Source organism: Lutra lutra, chromosome 6 (assembly GCF_902655055.1).
Source record: "Lutra lutra chromosome 6, mLutLut1.2, whole genome shotgun sequence".
NCBI lineage: Eukaryota > Metazoa > Chordata > Mammalia > Carnivora > Mustelidae > Lutra > Lutra lutra.
In genome coordinates this window covers 24,132,235-24,152,997 of record NC_062283.1, presented here as the reverse complement: position 1 = coordinate 24,152,997, position 20,763 = coordinate 24,132,235, and the positions used below count along the sequence as shown (strand labels likewise).

The 20,763-nt window shown below is 48.2% G+C and overlaps 1 protein-coding gene across 3 annotated transcripts in view; it reads right to left on the bottom strand.

Moving 5' to 3' along the window:
• Window positions 1-20,763, bottom strand: part of SLC22A23 (solute carrier family 22 member 23) — a 167,645-nt gene that overhangs the window by 104,747 nt on the left and 42,135 nt on the right. The window contains exons 3-4 of one of the 3 annotated variants that reach the window (XM_047734843.1): window positions 17,832-17,986; window positions 1,532-1,557 (exon numbers count right to left, since the gene is read on the bottom strand). In XM_047734843.1, coding sequence (XP_047590799.1) covers window positions 1,547-1,557; window positions 17,832-17,986 — 166 coding nt within the window. In that variant the 3' untranslated portion in view covers window positions 1,532-1,546. Of the gene's footprint in view, window positions 1-1,531; window positions 1,558-1,586; window positions 1,610-17,831; window positions 17,987-20,763 lie in introns of those variants that run through there. The other 2 variants (XM_047734844.1, XM_047734842.1) reach the window with 2 other exon arrangements.

Here is a 20,763-nt window from a genome sequence, read left to right as displayed (position 1 = left end):
GCAAAGAATTGGAGTGTGAACAGAGAGAGAAGCTAGTGAATTCGGAGTGGACATCAGGGAAGGCCCCTCTGAGGAGGGAGGAAGGGTGGAGGGCAGAGGTCTCTGGCGTCTTTCATTTCCGATGCTCTCTGACCACCCCACATCTTTACCTTTTCAGGCTGTTTTCTGGCCACCCACCACCCCCCCGGCCCCACCCCATGCAGGTCTGAACCCAGCAGGGGATGGAGCTAAGACATCTCACTGACATTGTGAGGACCTCTGAAGTTCCCCACATGGGCCAGCCGTAAGGGGAAAGGGTGCACTGAGGTCCTGGCCAGCCCCTGGACACCCACCCGAGGGGGCAGGTGTCAGTGCAGAACTGCCTTGCCAGAACAAGTTTCAAAGATTTGCCCCACTGCTGCCCATTCTTGCTAGTGCTGCCAGCTTGAGGTCACTTGTCTCCAAAAGGTAATACTTGGCCAGAAAAAGGGTGAGCTAATGTATGAAAGGGACATCATAATTCTGTGTTTCAGAAACAGGCCCAGTGGGATGAGAGGAACAGACTTCTCCTGGCATCGGTGTTCCCAGGCCAGTTGCCACCATCCGTCCGTGAGCTCATCTGGAACAGTCACCGGCTGAAAGCCACGGCCAGGCGTAAGGGAATGGGGCTCTCTTGACAACCTCTTGGCCTAAACTAAATCTCACATCCAGCGGACACTGAAGAAAAAAAGGTCTGGAAGAAAAATGCACGACTGCCTGGGAAATTTACAGATGCTCGGCCACCGTAGGTAACTGGCTTCAAATCACAGAACACACGAGTCCGATGTTTGAAGATTCCCTTCCGTGAGAATGGAGAGAGACCTACGCACCTCCTGATTCCCTCTACCTACCTCCCTGTCTCTTTCTTCCAGGCCCAAAGCCTAGTCAAGTCCTCATTCAAAACTGACATGTGCAGGCCCCGGACGCCCTTCATGTCTGCAGTAACCTCAGTCCGCAGGCTCTCCATGAGCAACTGTCCTCAGAGGCCAGAGTAAACCTCTTCTCTCAGGGGGCCAGACCGATGGGGTCTACTTCATGCTCACATGTGGGTTTAAATATCCCCTAAGGAATGATCCAAGCTGAAGGCAGCCCCTACAGCTACCCAAGCTCCAATTCACCATCCATCTGGATAAAAACTGGGGAGCTGGCCTGTACCCCCACGGGACACTTGCTTGCTTTATTTTCAAAACATTAGTTGCAGGTCCTATGGGCTTAAATAAAATGCTGGCTGTGGGTCAAACCGTTGGCTGGACAGAGTTGGAGCCAAGGACTCTCACATGGACGCTGGAGTCCTGCCTAAAAGCCCCACATGCCAGTATGATTGATCCAATACGTACTGTTGAGATGGGTTCCGGTCTTTAAGCGAATCTGGTCAACCACGTGGATGGAACATAGAAGGACAGTACCTGACCCTTTATAATAATGAAGAGTTTCTCAGACTTACCAGAAACCCCTGATTAGATTGTTTCCATCTTTAGAGATGCATCACTTCTCCCTCAAAAGTTCTTACTGGGTTACTGGGTATCTACTAGGCAGGCACTGTGCGACACAAAGAGGAGGCAAGATCAGCTCTGTCCCCTCGCTCACGGAGCTAGAAGGAAGACAATGGCAACGGCCCACATGGAAATCAACTAAAAATGGCAGGAAAGGGAAGATGAGGACCCTATGTCATCATTCATTCTTGACCAGCCCCTAATTTTATGCTCATTGAAACATGATTTGTACACAGACGTCCTCCCTGAGTCACTGAGACCTTATTCTGACTGCTACCAGTTCCCTCATCAATAGTCATGGGACATGGTTGAGCTCACTTTGAAGTCCAGCCAGCTCTTCTGGTGTCCTGTCCGAACCGATCTAGTTCAGGAGGACGCCATGAGAAATCTCGGCACATTACTTCTAGTATCGATAAGCAGCTAGATAACTTCAGCTGTCCCTTGCGCTCCCCTTTACCATGGGGACACCGAGTACATCCGGCTTCACAATTTTATAATCCTACAGCCACGTATCTTCCATACTACTGCTGCCTAGATTTCCATCCTGTTTGGGGCGTTCACTCACACAACCGACCAGTATTTAGATGCCCTTTCTGGCCAGGTACAGAGGACACAGCAGAGAAAAGGAATGATAAAGTCCTACTTTTGTGTAGTCAGCTCTAGAGTGGGTGAATGGTATGCAGGGAAGTGCAAATAAATGAACATATTTTCAAGGAGTGGTAGATGTTTAAAACACGGCAGGTGATTCTAAAGGAAATTTTTTTTCCTAAAAGAATTTGCGTGTGCTGATCGGACAGGTGGTCTGAGAAAGGTGTGCAGAGGTCACGAGTGGAATCACAGTGACAAGATGTGGCTGGGCCCACAGAGGTCGGGGATGGAACAGTTCTGGCAGAGGGAAAGGCTTGCACAAATGATCTTGGGAACAAGTGGGAGCTCAGCATGGAAAGAACCAGAAGGTCAGTTTGGCTGGAATACAGCATGGGAGCTGCAGGGTCAGACCACCCAGAACCTTGGCGGCCACGGTGAGGGGTCTACATCGCATGATAAAAGCTGTTGGAAGACGAGGCAAAGACCACCGGTCACCCCCGACCCCTGCTCTCCCCCTCTTCTTGCAGGCATATTTCTGTACAAAATAAGACAGCACTTCCCAGCCACGCCTGCCATTGTGGGGTGGTGGGGGGCCAGGTTACTGAGCTGTGGCCGGTGGGATGTTCAAAGTGGCACCTACCGGTGCTGGGAAGTGACCTTAATGGGAAGAAGTGTTCCCTCCCCTTCTGTGCCACCCCTCCGCTGGCTGGAGTATGGACAGGACGGCCGGGTTAGCAAACACCCTGGTGTCAGCAGACTGTCCCCGTCAGCCCTGGACTGATCACACTGATGGCAGAAATGGACTTCTATGTTGTTTAAATCCCCGTTGTTTTGGCTTTCAGCGTTGTACAGTGAGGCTCTCGCTAACTGACACAGAGTAAAGGAGGCAGTAGGAGGTCTGACTCATGTTGTAGAAATATGCCCCTGGTTGAGTAAGTGGAGAATGAGCTGTAGAGGTTCGGGCAGGAAGTGGGCAGACCGGGCAGGAAGTGACTGTGATTATCCAGGCAAGAAGTGAAAGGCTTTCCTTAGGAGGCTTCTGTGCAGGTGGAGAGAGATGCAGGGACTCAGAATAACGTCTGGGGGAAGAGCTGAGGGGACAGGATGATCACGAGCGAGGGCAGAAGGGGCAACTGGAACACCTCTGCATGGGGGGCGGTTCTCCTCACAGAGACTGGAGAAGACCAGGGAGCAGGAGCTTTGAGCTTGTGGGAGGATGACGGTGCTGTGTCGGCCACAACGGAACTTAAATGCCTACGGACTAGCCACTAGGTAGCTGGACAGATGAGTTTAGAACTTGGCAGGGCAGTCAAAATTGATGATCTAAATCGTACGGAGATGACTCAATGCCATGTTTCTAGCGGATCCTCCAATATGGTGGCTCACCAGCCACCTGGAGCTACTTAAATTTAACTAATTAAAAGGAACAAAAATTCCAGATTCAGCTCCTCAGTCAGGCTAGCCACATCTCCAGTGTGACTGGTGGTTAGAGCGCTGGCCAGTGCAGGCAGAGAACATGTCCGTCGTTACAGCAAGTTCTCTCAGAAAGCTCTGGTGCAAACCTCTTTAGAAATCGTTTAAGGGGCACCCAGGTGGCTCAGTCAGTTCAGCGACTGAATCTTGGTGTCACCTCAGGTCATGAACTCAGTGTCACAAGACTGAGCCTCGAGTCGGGTTCCCTGCTTAGCTTGGACTCTGCTTGGGAGTCTCTCCCTCTCTCTCCTTCTGACCCTCCCCCTGCTCTCTCTCTCTTCCTCCATCTCTCCATCCCTCCCTCCAAAATAAATAAATAAATCTTTAAAAAAAGAAATGGTTTATTATGATCGATTCGCCTTGTCTCATGGGATCATGTGTGCGTGAGAACGGGACAGAAAAAAGCCGCCTGCGTTTTCCCATTTGGTTTCCTTTTTCTTTTTTAACAGAGACACACAACAGCTTTGTTCCTCCTCGTTTGCCCAAATGCTTCCGGTTTGGGTTTATAAACCGTTCCTCATAATTTTCAATATTTGAAGACACCACAGGGCTGCATACCTTTTCAGAAGGTTAGTTGTCCTCAGGTTGTCATTTGTTCTTTCATTCCAAGTTATGATCCCCTTTCAAAGGGCGGACAGAAGCGAAGGCGACCCTGCACCCACCAGAGGTGGTCTCGCCTGCGCCCTGGACGGCCCCCTCTCCCTGCTCCACACAGACGCTGGAGCGGCCGCGAGGGAGTGGAAAAGCCAACTGTGCAAACATTCGCTTCCACCGTCACAAGACCGAAAGGAAAAATGCCAAAAAGGAGAGCTTGGCAAAACAGCAAAAGAGCAATTATCCCCTGAAGAGAACATGAAATAAGACCCTCCAGTGACCCCACAAAGGAAATGGAAAATCAGATCCAACCTCGAACAGCTCAGCGAACAGCACCATGTTCTTGGGTAATGATTACAAAGGGAAAAATGGGACTTGGGCTCCGGGGCAGCCCGTGACTTCAGCGTGGGCCTCACTGGCTGGTGCCTTCTGTAATTCCACTAAACCCTTTTAAAGAATGAGATTCATGCAATCCTAGAGTCACGGGATGCTCCCCGACGACTCCAAACTCACGTGAAAGTTCTAAAGCAATCCTGATACGTGGCTCGTAGGCTCTATGTGTGTGAGACTCAAGAAACCATCTAGAACACGAGGAAGCTGCATGAGAATTCCAAAGACCACCGTCTTTTCAGTGCCAAAACCGTGAAGGAGAGGAATGGTTTGGGTAAATTTCATTTCTGGGAAGCACAGATCTGGAAGATGACTTCTCCATGTATCTTTGGCCAGGGATGCCAACGACATCAAAGGGGGAAATTCCTCTGTCAGACTTGTTAGATGGTGCAAACTAGGATTGCCTTCTGGCAGCCCATGGGTCAGGGAGGGAATGAGCCCCAAGGTTATCTCCCCAAAATGGAGAACAAAAAGCGGGTGATGGCTCTCCACTGCCCAAACATCGTGTCCCCTTGGCCTGAGCTCTTTCGGAAAACCTTCCCAGCTCCTCATCGGCTGCATCTCAGCCCGGCCCCCTACCGGAGAGAGGTCATATCCATGCTGGCCAGGCTCCTCAGTGAGAGGGACTGAGGTCAGGCTTGGGAAGGTGCCTCCCCTGCTGCATGCTGGAGAGCGAGGCCAGGGAGCCGGAGCAGAAGCTGAACCATGAAAGGGACGGGCGAGAGGGAGCAGGTCTCAGCCAAGCGGTCAGCACAGTAATGAAGTGGGCATGGAGGGAGGCAAGGAGGAGGACAGTGGAGAGTGGGTCACTCCAGTGGGACCACGCTCTAGAACACTGAGTTCTGAAGCAGGGTGGGAGGACTGTGGCCATCTGTGGATGCGTTCTTGGCAGTCTTCAAGAATTTTTAAATTCTTCATTTTAGTGTCAATGAAAATCTTAGCCTATATTAACGTAAGCGGACCCTGGCTTATCTAGATGAGTAGTCTGTGACCCAGGGTGGACCTGAGATGTCTAAGTCCATGTCTGCGTCTGGAAGTACACTCACAAAGGCCAAATGTCACCATGCTAGGCTGCACAAACGCAGGCTTCACAGTGGTCTGCAGACAGTGGCAGAACTACGTGGTCACGTGTGTGTGACGGCACATGCACTGGACCTCAGCAGAGCCTGGTGTCAGGCAGAGGACGTGAGTTTTGCCCCTGCCAGCTCTGTAAAGGCCAAGTTCATTAGCACAAGAGTCCTGGGAAACAGGCAGCCATGAAGGTTTCCAGTCTTAATTCCCGTCATAAATGGATTAAATATCTATTTACTTAATGTTTTAATAATGCCACAGATCTAACTGTATCTTCAAGAGAAGTAGCCAGGTCGGGAAGGCACTTCATTAAGGTGAGAGACTGAGGCATGGTAATGGGCACTGCTGGGATGGGCAGTTTGAGCGGTCCGTGTGGGCAAAGCCCACGCATTGTTAACATCGTTTTAGACGGTAAAATTACATGAAAAGGCATCATGTATACTGGAATGTTTCAAGTCCAAATGCCAAAATAGATTAAATGTGAAATTAAATTGGAAGCTGTGTCTTTCTGCTATTTAACCCAACAAGGGTGAGCGGTGATTCTGTTTCATGGAAAGACCACCATCCGTCACACGAAAGCACCGCTATTATTTTGGATTGTGCTGGCTTTCAAGCTGGTGGTTGTTAACATTTGGCTCTTATAGTTATTTAGAAGTTATAAGAACTAATGCAAACTCCCTATGGGATATTTTGTATACAGTTAAATAATTTTATATTAACATATTTTAAGACAGAGAAAAAGGGGGTTCTTCAAAACGACCCAAGAGTTACAGTCACAGACACTGGAGCCACACACACCTGACTTCCACTCCCAGGGCTCCTTGGACTCTGCGGTGGGAACTTGGGCAGGCTTCCTCCCCTACATGTCAGGTTTCCACTCATAAAATGGGGAAAGTAATGGTGCCCACGCACAGAATCGTGGGGTGGATGAAATACTTCTATTGCACTTGGCACAGCATCCGTGTACACTGTAAAAGTCCAATAAGTGCTAGTTCCTGCTTGAAGGTCCCGCTAGTGAAGTAGATAAGGTCCAGGGAATAGGGACTCAGTTTCCTTATCTGTAAAGTGGGGCCATTAGTAGGATTTACTTTATATAGTTAGTAGGAAATTTAAAATATATGTGTGGGGGAGTATATGGAAGTGTAACTTAGAACAGTATCTGAACTTAGAAAACACTCAATAAATACCTTATTATTGTTATCAAACAATTACCATCACGACCTCCTCAGTTTCTCCTTTTTACCCCTTAACATCAACATATTATTCAGCTGCCAGCACTATGCTCCCTACATGCCAGGCACGTGCTGGGGGATGCGAAGAGGGAGGTCAGCATGCAAGGTTCCGCTCTGCTGTTCTGTTTAACCCCTGCTCATCAGAGCTGTCTATGGTTCTTTCTAAAAGGAAAACAGTGAGATTATCTACTTATCCATCCACCGATCCATCCATCCGTCCATCCATTTGATTGAGGGAGTGGTGTAAGCATCTGAGGCCAGCCAAACAGTGAGCAATGACCAGGGATCAAGGGCCAGGTGGCCTCCCAGCACTACCTCTCATATACTAAGGTCAGGCAGTCACATGCCCTCCCCAACACACACACACACACACACACACACACATGCCAAGAACATTTATCAACTTGGCAAATCATCTGTATACCCACATGCTGCCCCATCTCAGGAGCCCTTGTCACCTCTACAGTCTGAGCCCAGGGCCTTACACATAAAGACAGCAATGTCAGCTTGACAAATTGCACAGATGTCAGCGAAGAGTAGTCAGAAATTCCAAGTCACACCAGAACTAGCCCAAGTTCTCTCTTTCTTCGGTAAAAGTGCTGTGACAGAGTGCGGGGGCGTGTGCTGGGGTAAAAGGAAAGAGCTCTAATTCCTCCCCCGCCCCCACCCTGACCATGGCCTGGAGAGAGTTCTGAGCCCCTTCCCAGAACTGGCACAGAGCAAAAATCAAGCCCTGATGCTTTCAAAAGGCACAGGTTGGAAGGGACACAAGCACCTTTCGGCTCTCAGGCAGAACAGAACAGGCAGAAGGACTCTGGTTGGACAAAAAGACACAAAGTACCCTTCTCGAGGAGAATCATCAAAGGCCTCATGGAAAGAGGAAGAGACAGAAAACAGCAGAACAACAGCCCTCAATCAGAGACCCATCATTTTCCCAGCTCTGTGTTCCATGAGGGAGCTCAGAGGGAGCCCCACATGGGGGCCGCCGGAGAAGGGTGCCCGGAGAGGCCCTGCGGTCTCCTTCTGGGGCATCCAGCCCGGCTGTAATTCTGCTCTGGCTCCTCAGATTCCCCGAGACTGGTTTCTATTGGGGCAGAGGGTACAGCTTCAAAGATGCCTAGAGGCCCCGGGAGTCCAACGTTACAGAGCATCACCACGTCCAGAGTCTCGGCCTGCAGGGGCTCCAAACATGGGGGAAGGGAGGATCTGCCCGTCAGGGAGCTTGCCGGGTTCCAGGGAGAAGAGCTGAACGGGTCCCACAATCTGGGAGTGAGCCTAACTCAGCTCGGCCCAGCCTCAGATGGCTAGTCCCTAAAGGCCCAGATGCTGGGTCTGGGGCTCATTCCTGTGGAAGGAACACTTCTCCAGAGGGGGCAGCAAAACCAACAAAGAAAACCAGGTGCTATCCATCATCTCACCCCAAATACTGTCCAGTCTTACGCGTTCTTGGACCAGCAACTGGAAGGTGGTGGCTGGACAGCTTGTCCTCCTGAGGAGTCATTTGGAAAGAACAACCAAAAACCTTATGCCATTTCACAGCAAAGCTCCTCATCTTACCCTGATTCACTCCTGTCCTGGGGGCAGATGTTTTCACACAAATCCTGTCAAACATGGGAGCTGCCATTGTCCTGACAGGGAGGAAGGTAAATATACTTTCAAAAGGCACAGGTTAGAAGGGACACAAGCCCCTTTCAGCTTCCAAAGACAAGGAGGAGGGCCATGCAGGGGACAGCGATCTGCCCATCCCTGGCAGGCCTCCGGAACCTCACTTAGGCCCTAAAGTGTATCTGCTTTGGGGCGTGGAGATGTCATGGCAGAACATGGAGAACAACAGGACCACAACAGGCCAACGGCTGCATTAAGGGACAGCAAACAAGCTTCCTGAGCTAACACTTAAAACTACAGAGCAAATGTATACAGGCACTTTTAGGGAAGGGAAAGGGAGAGGTTTCTGGAATATCTGTGAGACAAATCTTGAAAATGGCTACCAGTACTCTACTCTAGTGTCTTTTCTCAACAAGTAGTCGGGTACTGGATATTCAGGTATTCACGTCCCTCCCACAAAAGAGACAAGGTCCCTACATATAATTCGTCCAGGAGAATTTTTCCTTTAGTTTATTACCCTCTTCCACTCCCAAAGCAGTTAGGGCTTTTAGAATGTAGGCTATGGAGCTCTGAATGGATGTTACAGGAGAAGCACTTTATTAAGGCAGTCACTGGAGAAATGCTCACGAAGCAGATTCTCGGCCCCTCCGACCTCCAAGTTATCCTTCTATGGGACCCTAAGCTGGGAGCCAGCCCCAGGCCGAAGTTCCTCTTTAGCTAAGTTTTCCAAGCTTGCTGTGAGCTCAGAAAGGCCCTCACCTGAGAAGGCCCTCCTGGAAGAGAAAAGCGTTGACTGTCCCAACATAGGATGTCTGCTTTCGGCAGAACGGCGGCTGCCACATGGCAAGGTATAGGCACCCAAGGAGCACACCCACCATTTCTCTGGGCTGAGGTCTGCTGATGGCGGTCACAGGCATTCCCCTCTGCACCATCCTTCAGAGGTGAGAAAATGGATTGAGTTGTTAAGTCCCCCTGGCCCAAGACCCCAGTGGGGGAGTGGTGAGGCACAGCTCGCAACCCACATTGGGATACCCTCCCAGGGGCTTTTCCACTGCTGATATGTGCTCGCATGTGTGCACAGGAAGGAGAGTGGGTGCGGTCCTCAGACGCTGCCTTCAGTGTGAGCAACACAGCATCATGGGGAGAACAAAACTGCATCTCTAATTCACGGCGGCTCTGAATGGCCAGTTACCGAGCTGGGAAAATGAACTATTTCAGGTGACTTCGAGGAAAAACAGTCATTACAGATTTGCCTTCCAATTCAATTTTTTCTACCCAATTTTAATGAACATTCACCACTGTTAAAAAGGGATTTTCTTGCGCAGCAATGTGGATGTGCTTATTAAGCCACTGAACTGTACACTTAACGGTGAAATGGTAAATTTTACGCTTATGTACATTTAACTACGATTAAAAAAAAGTTATTTTCGGGGCGCCTGGGTGGCTCAGTGGGTTAAGCCGCTGCCTTCGGCTCAGGTCATGATCTCAGGGTCCTGGGATCGAGCCCCGCATCGGGCTCTCTGCTCAGCGGGGAGCCTGCTTCCTCCTCTCTCTCTGCCTGCCTCTCTGCCTGCTTGTGATCTCTCTCTGTCAAATAAATAAATAAAATCTTTAAAAAAAAAAAAAAAAGTTATTTTCTTTCTCAAATACTTGACATCAGGATAAGACAATACTCCTGCGGGGAAAACGCAAAGTAAAACCTATGCTTGAAATCAATGTCAATTATGTTAATCACGAAATTGAACGACAGTTGCTTTTGCCCTAGTTGCCTCTTCCCTACTGGGCAATCCTTGCTTCATCCAATGGACATTTCTCAATCCTGGTCTTGTGTTATCTGACACCCTGCTTGGCCCCTTCCCTAGCTCCCTGGGCATCAGCCTATTCAGACTTTCCACTCGCTTCTCAGGCTATCCCCTCCCATCTCCCCCAACTGGTTCTTCTACCTTAGCCCATTTATTGCCCATGTTACACAAGCTCTGGGTGATCTCAGTTACGCCGCGGTCCTTAACTGCGGAGAGATGCCAAGGACATGCAGACCTTGCTCCTGGACTTCTGAAGAGTCACTCATTCACTTGCGGAATCAAGTGCCTTGGCAACCCTGAAGGCACCACCAAGTCATCAGATCTGAACTGAACGTGTCATCTTCCCCTGCCAAACCTGCCAGAAGAAGGGAGTGGCCAGGAGCTTCAAAATCTACAGGACCTGGAATCAGGATGCCTGGGCTGCACCCTAGCCCTACCAGTGGGAGGGAAATCCATCTACCTGTCCAAGTTGGTCATCTGTCCCCCCACCCATCCTTCGCTCCTTTCTTCAGTTGGCTAGACTGTGGACTGTGTCTCCTTATTTCTCCCTCCTTATGTCCAAGGCCTTCCTCAGAATCTTCTCCTTCCTCACCTGGATCCTGCAACAGCCTCCCAACTTCAAGCTTGGCCTTCTTCCTTGGTCTGCTCTCCTCTGCTGCAGCCCAAGTGATACCCCAGAGCACATAAAGCTTTGCCTTTCTTGCTGGAGACCCTTCGTGAGCTTGGCACTGTCCTGGGGTCATGGAGGAGAGGACCTTTGTGTACGGTCCCAGCCTCCTTCCCAACCACAGGACCTAGTGCATACTAGGCTCTCTGGCTTCTGAGCACCCAGTGTAAGCAGCAAACACCCACTCTCCTTGACCCCACCAAACCCATATCCAGGGGTCGCTTTCTGACGCTCTCACTTCAACCAGGGCCTGTCCCTGCATCATTACCCACTAACCTCTGAGTGTCCCGGAGCACAGGCAGCTGTGTCTGCCTCTGTGTGCCCAGCACCTGACAGTGTCCCCGTAAGGCTCGCAGTGTGCCCCTGTAAGTACTCACCTATTTGCCAAGCAAATGAGTGAAGGAGAAAGTTGTCCTGTGTTTCCAAGAAGGTCACCCAAACCCAAAACATAAACTATCCAAAGCGGTTTTTTCCTGGCATGACACGGTCATACCATCCAAGGGCCACGCCCACTTGCCGGGCTTCATGCCCTCCCGCCCAACCCCACTGAAGCACAGCTTAGAATTCAAGAGAAGGTACGGTAGAGACCAGTGGTTTTCCATTTGATTTGGTGGTTACTGCCGTACCATTAGAGCGGTAGTAAATGTTGTCATGGAGGAGCCACAGGGGGTTGGTGGTGGTGTTGTTTCCCATCCATGTTCCCCAAAAACGGGTCCAGGAAGGGATCGCATGGCTCCCCAGGACGTTGCGGGAAAGCCTGTGCCCTGACTTGAGAGGCAGGGAAGACAGAAGCCTACAGATAAAGCAGCTTGTCACTGACGCAGACTCGGTCCACGGCAGAGCGCACACCATGGCTCGGATCTCCCGATTTCCAGACCTTTCTACTTCCCGTTAGTGTGGCGAACTGATATGCTTCAATGGAAGCACCATGAAAATTCCAATATGGGGAAAACCCAGTCCTGAAAGAATCACACACAGCTTTTATAGCACGTTCCACTGCATGGAAAAGGCATTCAAATATTCTAATTTCAAAATGCCAGGTATCAAAATTTCTGTTTTTCCCCCTGATTTGAAGACAAGACTATTTTGCAAATTTAAAACATCCAAAGAAATAGGCGCTGTGAACCGTACCTATCTTTGGGCAAAATACACATGCTGTCTCGCCCAAACTTCTGGACAGAGGCACACTGGGTTTGTGGGTCTCAATGGCAGCTCTGAGGACGAGCCCCGTGTTCCACCTTCCCCTGCAAGGGAGGCGATAACTCCTTACATGCTTCTTCAGACATACATTGTATTTTTTTTTCATCCAGAGGAAAGTCTCAATATAAACTCAAGTTTGGGTTAACGCGTAAGTAGGGGTAGAGAAGTTCATTCATGTTTTACTTGAAGTTTGAGAAAAATTAGTTGTCAGTGGCATTTTCTGGCTCTCTGCTGGACGACTCACCCCTGGAGGGTCAGGCCAATGAGAAGCACGGCCCTGAGTGGCCGCCACGCCATCTGGTCTCCCAGGGACCGGAGCTCACGCACCAGGAGCTTCGACTGACCCAACCCTCTGCGGCTATCCCAGGAGCTATGGTTCCCCTGAGGTGGGGCAGGGGGAAGACAGAGAAGCGGAGGACAAATTCTTCATTACTTCTTTTTTTTTTTTCCTTCTGTATATATTAATTCCTTTGCTTTTCAGTCTGCCTGCAGGGCGAGAAAAGCTTCCAGTGAAGAGAGAGTCTGGTGCAGAAACCTCAGCCTGTTCTGATTTCTTAGCTACTCTAGTCTGAACCTGGTAGAAAACTAAAATTCTTCTGAGGCTTAAAAAAAAAAAAAAAAAAAAAAAAAAAAGCATTTGTCAAAGGCTTTTGGTAAACCGTGACTCATTTCCTTGGTGGAAAAAAGCCGTGTCAGTAGAGCCGGTCCCACCAGAAGAACGGGGTGCGGGCTCTCTGTCCTGCTGCTCTGGGGAGGGCCCAGGAATCTGAAGCCGGGGAGAGGTGAGAGAGGAGAGATAAAGGCGATGGTGACCAAACACTCATTCCCATGAAACTGTCCCTTCACCCAAATGCAGTGCAAATATGTGCTCCCCAGTGAAGTGAGCCACAAAGCCAATGGAAAGTCACTTGTACCTGACAGTGGGAATCACCGTTCTTTGCATTCCACAGTTCAGCAACTCACTCTTGGGAAAGTTCTGGCTCCATCCATTTTTTTTTTCTCTCTCTCTCAAATGTACAGTGTGACTTTGATGCTTAACAACCCAGCTGACTGAAATATGTTTTGGGGAGTAATAATTCAGAAAGACATCAAATTGCAGAAATCTGTGCAGGAGTGAGGAAGAGTTGCCCTACACCAGCACATTAGGAATTACTCAACCACTTCAGTGAGAGGCTAAACTCATCAGTGCCATGTGAGACGGAGAACGCCACCCCACCCAGAGCAAACTCAGGACTTTTCCAAGTCTAGTTACCAATTAGACTTGGCTTCTCATTTTGCAAAAGACTCAGGAACTTAGTCGTCTGTGACATTTCTGGTCACTGCTCGATGGTGTGTAAAATTTAGGCTGACTGGGTTGAAGGGGGGTTATTATAATGAGAACGTGAAGCTTGGAGAGAAGTTTTCAAGGAAATTGTGCACTGTTGTCAGATCCAAAAACAGAACAAAGAAGTGATGTTCATTCACCCTAAGTAACTAAGGTATGGTCCCCGCCAGCAAAAAGGAGTGCTCATTATTTCAGACTGGGGTTTTTGGTGGGGGAAGGTTGTCAATGATGGGAAGGGGGAAGACAGAGATCAAATGAAGAGAGAAACTAGAAAAACTATTTACATTAAAAAAAGAATGTCTTTCTCATAGGACTTATTACATCTAACATCAAATTAACTTAAAAAGCAATAATCTCTCATGGGCTTCTTTTGAAGAAAGATACATCTGAAACGATACTGAGTTTCCCCATCTGTGATGTTATGAGTCATCATTGGAGAAAGAATTCATACCACAACACATCATGTCAGTCTGTGCGGAGAAGCGACTATTTCTTTAGTCTTTAATAAGGCTTCATTTTCATAATCAAATAAGGAAATGTGATCCACTGATTCTTTTCTCGGTCTGTGGCTCCCTGCCTTTTGCCCAGCAGAGTCAATGTTTTCTCCCCCACCTGTGTGTGTGTGTGTGTGTGTGTGTGTGTGTGTGTGTTTCCTGGTCCTGAGGCAAAGAGATACAATGAAGCCACTGACTTAGCCAAAGTGTGTTTAATTATTTCACTGTCTCTCAATGGCCTCCCAGGCAGACACAAAGCCATCCACCTTTGCTGGTTCTCTCTAGCTCCTGCCAGGGTGCACTCTCCAGTGTGCACCCTGCTTCCGTGTGAAGACTCCTGGGGAAGATGCCAATAATCTCTATTTAATGTCCTAATTACCCAACCACGTCTCCCTTTGATGCCTTGAAGTTTAAAGGACAGCGTATTTCACTGAAATGCACCTTAGAAAAATTCCAAGGGAAAAAAATCTCTGGCAGCCCTGTACGTAGAGCTGAAAACTTTCACAAGTCAGCAGCATTTCACAAAACTAAGAGTCCACCCGCACGGCAGGCTACACAAGAAATAAAATCTGCAGAAATCATTACTTCCCTTGCTTCCATTGCCAAGCACCTGCGGGACTAAAAAAGAATGACCCCCAGATCTCTTCTGAGAAAGTACAAGCCTTTCCAGCAGATGCATTAAGTGAAATTAAAAAAAAAAAAAAAAAAAAAAAAAGACCGTATGGCTGAAGGGGGAGAAAAACGTCGGGATCATTAAAAATGCATTTTCCAAATAATCAATGTCCCCAATTTAAAAACTTTTTTTTAGAGTCAATAAATACTTCGACCCTGTGACCGGGGTTATCAATACTTTCCTTTAAGCAAAACAAGTTCCTAAGTATGTACTACCCGTGTATAAAACCCTAGCAAGTGCATAATTTGGAAATTCAGGCGCAGCCTCCCCTACTGACTGGGAGCCTGCCTCTTAACTTCTCATCACCAGTCTCTGTCTTTGCCTAAAATTGCCAGAGATGGGCTATCCCAGCCCAGCACATCTCATACCCTACTCCAATCCCGGCTGCCCCTTACAAATTCATTTCTATAGCTCCTCTGCCATCACCAACCTCCCCCAATTTGTTGTTTCAATATTCCCTCAATGAACTCTAAGTACTCACTGACATCTTTTTGCTTTATTCTAACTTTGTCCCTTTAGATACTGTATTAACTCAGACAGTGGGTGGCAGGTTGATACTTGGAAATTTTCACTGCCATGATATTTGTCAGGATGTTTGACTTGTAATCCCAATTTAAGAAAACATAATTATTTATTTATGCCCTGCTTCATTTCAGAAGAAAAAAAAAATGTAAGGCTCCTGGCACAAATACACACAGTGAAGTAGCACTTGCATTATGGAAATAGGAAAATGGGACAAAGGAGAAATGAAGGGAGGAAAGTTCAGATGAAATTAGGAGAGAGGCCAGAATTTAAAGCCCAGCTTGTCAGCTCATCATATTACACGGCTGGATCCGATTCTAAGTTTTTGAGCTCCTTAGAAGCCAGTGGAAAGACAGAGACTTACTTGTATCAGTGCTGAAACATTATGGTTCACTGGTCAAACCTGGCCCACCTTCTGTTTCAGTTAAGTTTTATTGGCACACAGCCACACCTATTCATTTACATATCACTTACGGTCACTTTCCGCCCTATGGTGGCAGAGTCAAGCAGCTGCTGCAGAGACCTGCAAAACCTAAACTGCTTACTCTCTGGCCCTTTCCAGAAATAAGTTCACAGATGACCAGGTTACGGGACTCTGTGCATACAAGATCAAAGCAAAGCAGTTTCCTAGGAGAAGGACACTCTTCGACAGAGAACGTTCTAGCCTAAAGCTCTCACTATGCAATCTCGTGAAAACGCATCCTCAGCTTCTTTTCTCACAGTACCACAGCGATGGGTTTCACAGGGCTGAGGGCATGATGTCACAACGGATGTCAGTGAAACAGTTCTACGTGAGGCGGCAACAATGCAGGTCAGGAGAAATTCTCTCCAGCTCTGGTTTAAATCAGGGAGAATTGTGGGGATGGAGGCTAGCCTCGCGCAGCTCTTCCCACCCTCCTTCCTTATCGCTGGCAGACATGGCCAAGAGCTCTGGGTACCCTCCCGCAGGGAGTCCTGAAGTGTCCTCCAAAGTGTTCTCTGTGTTTTCTGGAAGCCTCAGCCAACCACTAGTGGTTGACATGCAAGACAGAACTGGGATGCCATCTTGGCTTCAAGGCAGCTTTCTATCAACACTCTGCCTCTGTGTCTGAGATGCGCTGGGCTGGTGACACGGAGGTAATGCTCCCTGCCCCATGCCTGAGCAGAGTTCTTCTATTCTGTCCACGCACAGAGCCATCTCCATTAATGGCATACACGAGGATGCAATGGCCTGATATTGTCCTGTGGGAACCAGGAGCCCCTCTCAAGGATGCTGCCTGAGGAGAAAACCCATCACACCTGCACATGTGTGGGGCAGGCGAGGGTCTGAGAACACAGCCAGGGCTCTCCTCCGGAAAAGAGCACAGAACCTCCTCCTCCTCCTCCACACACGTGGACCGTGTGCACGGACCATGGGTGGGGGAATGTGAGGCCAAACATGGGCACTGGCATTTTGTCTGGGAACATTCAAGCCTGATGCCCATGTGGCTGGTTCAAAGAAACAAAACCTCCAAACAGCCAACACCCAGACCCAATGACCTTGAACACATATATTCCTAAAGAACACCTCCATGCTGGAAACAAGGATTCCAAAATAAATACAAATAAACTGGAAACAGTGACTTCCAAGAAAGGACAATTCAGTTCGGTGTTGGAAGAGGAGGACAGAACTGCCAACTATAGATTGGGAAGAACACATCTGTCATCTTTCTCTATGCTCATTCCTCCTTTGTGACTAATAAAACGATGTTACAAATTTATTCTACTTCTATTCTCTACAACCAGGAACAAACATTCAGGTTACCTGAAAAGTATTACTGAGTCTACAATATGCAAATCTAGGAGAATCAGAACTACTGGGCATTGTCTACATGGGACTCCTACCCATGTTGTCAAAAGGCAAGAAGCAGGCAAAATATATTAAAAATCACTTTACGTTATTCCTAACATCTTCCCACAAGGTAACTGAAAAGTATAAAACCAGAAAATAAGTAAAACATCAAGGCCTACAACCTTCCTCCTCCCCATGAGTTTGTGACTATTTTAGTAAACACCAGCTACAAAGAAATGAGATATAACCATGCCTGACAAAGGAATTAATATAGCCAACAAAAGTGTTAAATCAGTGGAGGACATTTTTCTTCACCCTAAAGAGAGCAAATACTAACAAATGCTGAGATTTGCCCATCCAGTACCAATGATGAGGGCTTAAGTCCAGACCATATAAGGCTACAGGTGGACACGGGAGACTGTGGGAACGTTGGGCTCTACATAAACTTAGAGAAAAAAAAAATGAGAACGACTCTTAAAGCACCCATGAGAATACTGAGCCCAGACCCAACAGTAGTGGTACTTGGTATGTTCTGGAACCAAGTGCAGAATGTCCGATTATACACTGGATTTGGAAGCGCCCAGAATGTGAACCCAGAAAATTCTGGAGGGAAGCAAAAGCCCCTCCATATCAGCTATGGGCGGACCCCCACTTCTCCAGGCAATTATGTGAACCCTCCATGTCCTTCAGTGAGCCCTGAGCCCGAGCTGAAAACCAGGACAGAGTGTTGGGTGACACTGCCTGAGAAAACTTTTTAGGAACCGCTGGGACCACTGAAGTTTGGGCTTCCAAAAGACTGCGCTCCCAAACCACCAGCACGCAGAGCAATACTGCCAACGAACTTCTTCAAGACAGTCGTGAAGGCTCCTACTTACGTAATGCATACAAGGTAAGAATTATTCCAGCCAGGCAGAATCCTTCAAAGAACCTGAGGGTGCTGAACATTGTCACATTCACGGACAGTGCCACGGTTAGTCCAAAGATCAGAATGAAGATGATGGAGAACAGCAGCACAGGCCGCCGGCCGACCCTGCGTACGGAGAGGGGAGAAAACGAGGAAGCATCGTTAGACAGGGCTGCAGTGCTCGATGCTGACCCCAGTATCCAGCCAGCGATCAACAGATGTGGAATGAGTCCTAGATTAAAAGGCTCTGTGGCATCTAGACCCAATCTGGTGGATCTAGGGTGGAGAGGCCCTCTGGGTCAATTCAGCCCAAAACCTTGCTTTGTACAAAAGGGGGCAGCTACCGAATGGAATTGAGAAAGGGACCCAATTCCTCTTTGTAAGTCTGTTTCTGAGGGTAAAGAGGGATGATCCAAGGCAAGAGTAACAAAATCAATAATAACTCCCTAAACACAAATATTGACACACCCAGCACAAAACGTCTTGAGAAATCGCTGACCTTTGGAATTGGCTCCAGAGTCAACACAAACACTGAGCCAAGGCACTTCATTTCCTTTCTCTGGGCTGTTAACTAGTCCAACCTGACCTCCCAGGGAGGCTATCCGAGTCCAGGACCCCACAGCTGCTGACCTGTTTCAGCTACAAGATGAGAAATACTTTTAAAGGGATCACAGACTAAACTAAGAGAGTCTGAACTTTAACTAAGGAGTGTTGACCTGGAAGTGAAGCCCACCAGGCAGCAAGGGGCTTGGAAAGAACCTGACCAACTATGTTTCAGGAAAGGGCAGCAATCATGCGAGGTTGGAGGGTTACAGAGCACGCCGGTGCGAGATCAGCGACCACTAGGGGGCGATGTGCTTCTAGGTGTGGCTGGCAGGGCAGAGTGGGGGGTCCCAGGGAATGAGGGGTCACTAGTTGTCCCTCCTTCCCAAAGTATCTTTCCACCTTTTCCTTCATCAACTCATGGCGCGGGGTGGGGGGGGACACTCTCCACCACACAAATTACTATAATAAATCTAACCTGAACTGGAAGGATAGCTCACAGAAAAACTGAAGTATCTGCCAAGGGGGGAAAAAAATCTACATCTGGCACCCCAAACACCTACAGAGTAGCCGTATGACTTAAACTCTCCTACACATCCTTGTGACATCCTTCTACATAAAGGTAGATTCGTGGCCCAGGGCTTGGGATAAGAATGGGGAATGACTGGAAGTGAACACAAGATTTCCCTTCAAGGTGATGGAATTGTTTTACATTTAGAGTGTGGTGATGGTTCCATAGCTCTGTCTACATACTAAAATTCCCTGAATTACACCTTAAAATGGGTAAGCTTTATGGCATGTAAGTTATCTCTCACTAAAGCTGTTAAGAAAGAAGCAAATACTTAGTTACACATGTCCTGTGAAAGAAACAGATGTAATTTGGAGAAAATTTGGGGGAGGGAACTACAGAGCACAATTTCACTCATTATTTCTTAGGCTTCTAACCAATCTTGTCAGTCACACGTTTAGTGAGATGAGGCCAGGGCTACGAACTCAATGCTGATGTGAGTCAACCGTCTTTTCAGAGTTTTTAGGCATTACTTCTCTTGACTGGTGCCGGGATCCTTAAGCCCTTGTCACGGAAGACTCTACAGGTAGTTTTATGCAAACCCAATTCACTTAAAGAAATAAATTTGGAATATGGCTTAGCTGGTCTCTTAAAAACAAAGCTGAGATCTAACTTCTCCATTGTTATTTCCCCTTCCTTGTCTGTAAAATGGGGATCACTGTCTGACTTCACAGCGTTACTGAGATCATTAAGAAAGGTGATGGATATAGGTACAACACATTCCACAGAGCAAATAGTTAAAGGTTTAGCTCATATGATTCCTCCCTACACGTCTATAGCCTGGATGCCCACCAAACATGGTTTGCCCTTTTCCGATACTTTAGAAAAGATTGTTGTGGGTTTTTTTTTTTTTTTTTTTTTAACTTGTAGAAACTGCTCTAAATCTCTCCCTCCCAAATGGTTCCTAACATCAGTAAATAATACAAATTGTTTTTAGGAACTAGGGGGCAAACGTCAGGTGTGGAGATGTGCAGGTGATGTAGTGAGCACTCAACAAATGTTATGATCATTGGAGTTTTAGCGTGAACTGGCTTCCTTCAGAGCGGAGTCCCCTCAGAGATGACAGACAAAACCACACTCCGAAATTCATGAACGCAGAGGTGGGAGGTAAAGTGGGCCGGGTAGTGGCTCTTATGGCTGTCCATGTCCTACTCCTCAGAGCCTGTGCATATATTACCCTGCATGGGAGAAACGGGCTCTGCAGCTGCAAAGAAGGTTAAAAACCCTGAGACTAGGTGACGATTCCGGTGGAACCAATCTAAGTACGTGGAAATCCTCTTCCAGCCACAGGGAACAGAGAGATGGTGATGTGAGCAGCAGCTGTCACTGCAGGCTCTGCGGCTAGCTAGGAAAGGGGCCATGAGCCAAGGAGTGTGGGCAGTCGCTGGAAACTGGAAAAAGTGAGTAAGAGAATTCCTTCCTGGAGCCTCCAGAAATTCAACCCTGTCGGCACCTTGATTTTAGCCTCGTGTGAACTACAGAACCGTAAGTGAATAAATGCAGGCCACCATGTATGTGCGAACTCATCACAGTAGCCATAGGGAAATAATAGAGGGTCTCGACAGGAAGGAGATACCCCACTTAAAAAGAGTGATCTGAGGAAATTTCAGTAAAGGGATTAGTTGCAAAAGGCTGGGCAAGCTGTGAGAGAAACCTTGGGGCTGGCAACGGAAACGGGGACGATGGTCTTGGAACTCAGAAAGAGAGGCGTGGTGTGGAGGGGCCCCGAGCGGGAGGCAGCCAGCCCCTGGCAGCGTTGCAAAGACCCAGCTGGAGACAAAAACGGCCTCCC